Below are 1,715 nucleotides of genomic sequence, written 5' to 3' on the forward strand. Positions count from 1 at the left end.
AAAAGACAGGATATTATATACAAATTCTTGTAAATTTTAAAGCCACTAGATACATAAAATAAATATTTAAAATGGCTAATTTTGTCAAAAAAAAAAACACTTTAATGATAGCAAATTCGCAATGTTCCAAAAGATCCACGAGGGAGAGGAACAAAAATATATGACCGTTCAATTTGGACTCCAATGTCACGAACTGCGGAGTCCCGAGTCCCGACACAACATGTCTAAAGGCGTGATTTCCTTCCCAACGGTCAAAATTCACGTGAAAACAAGACCACCAACGGTAACATCCCCACTCGCCTCTCCTTTTTCTTACCCCCTTTCCTCCCTTTCCATTTTTCAAAAAAACACTCCTCTCCCTTCTTTACCCTCCTTTCTTTATTCCACACCTTAAACCCTTCACATCTCTACCATGATCTTGGAGCGGATTATAACTGTGGAGTACCTCCAACCTTCCATGTCCCATGAACTCCTCGGCAAGTTCCCAGATCCCTCGCCGTTCGACTTCGACTACACCCAGAGCTCGATATGGTCACCGCTGCTCCCCCGCGGCCGCCATGGGTTGCCTCTGCTTTCTTCAAAGAAACAATGGAAGGTGAAGAGTATGCTCTTCAAGAAGAAGAACAAGAAGCATCTTCACGCGAGAAAGCTTGATTTTTCCCCAATTCCTTCCCCAAAAATGGTAATCTTTTATTCCCTGTACAGATAACAAAGCAAATGTACATGAGGGAATGAAAAAGTTGTTCTGAATTCTGATTTAATTGTTCCAGGGATTGAAGAAGTTGTTAAAAGCTGCTGCAAGACGCTTCAAGATCCGCGGGAAGTCCTCTTCATGGCAGATGATGCTGCCCACGTCATAATCTTGATCAAGAAATGCTCGTATTCTTTAATTGCTAGAGGTCTGTTTAATTGTTTGTTTTCTCACAAGTTATATCTTGATTAATTTCTAGTGCACGGTATGTACATCGATCTTGTCAAGTACATTTGGAAATAAAGGCGTGTGTATCATTTTTTGAATCTTGGATCTCAATTATACTGCGTTATCATTGGGAAGTACACAGAGATAATTAACGAGGGTTCCAGAAGTACCCAACCGTAACATGGGCATTTTGCAACTTAACTGTACTTTAAAGCTATTAAATTGACAACAATCAATTATTTTTATAGTGCCTAACAAATAATAAAATAATACATGTATCCTAAATTTATTCTCATGTATCCTTTCACTCTGTGCCCCTCATCTATGTTGCCTCCACAAACGTCACAATCTCACTTATATTATTTTTACTACTAAGTCCTACTATAATTACTATCATATTTGTCACATCTTGCTTAGAGACATAACAAATTATGTAACTAAGTAAATTTAATTTATCATAACTAAAATGTAGTTAATAATTTTTAATTTAAATAATAATTCAAACAAAAGTAATATCAACTTGTAGGTCTAATAACTACTAATCCAACCATAATAGAATAGGTAAAATAAATTAAAACTAATTTGTAGATAATTATGTGGAGAATTTCAATCTTGAGAGCTTAGTCTACAAAGACCAACTTTAATTTATTATGATTTGCTTGATTTTTAATGAGTTAGATGCTCGGCAAGCAGTCCAATTGTATCTGTAGATATGTCTAATGACAGAAGAAAAAAATCAATAAGTGATATGTACATAGCGTATCAATGGATCACAAGCTTATATATAAAATTTTCT

At 35.7% G+C, this 1,715-nt stretch overlaps 1 protein-coding gene across 1 annotated transcript; it reads left to right on the forward strand.

The window, feature by feature from the left end:
• Nucleotides 1–324: 324 nt before the first annotated feature.
• LOC140759504 (uncharacterized) lies at nucleotides 325–1,016 on the forward strand. The gene is made up of 2 exons (XM_073096088.1): nucleotides 325–682; nucleotides 771–1,016. Exons 1-2 carry the CDS (start codon nucleotides 413–415, stop codon nucleotides 858–860), a joined length of 360 nt encoding a protein of 119 aa, XP_072952189.1. The 5' UTR covers nucleotides 325–412; the 3' UTR covers nucleotides 861–1,016.
• The last annotated feature ends 699 nt before the right edge of the window (nucleotides 1,017–1,715 follow it).

The sequence above is a fragment of the Typha angustifolia genome, chromosome 4 (assembly GCF_048772165.1).
Source record: "Typha angustifolia cultivar Huaian chromosome 4, ASM4877216v1, whole genome shotgun sequence".
In the NCBI taxonomy this organism is placed as follows: domain Eukaryota; kingdom Viridiplantae; phylum Streptophyta; class Magnoliopsida; order Poales; family Typhaceae; genus Typha; species Typha angustifolia.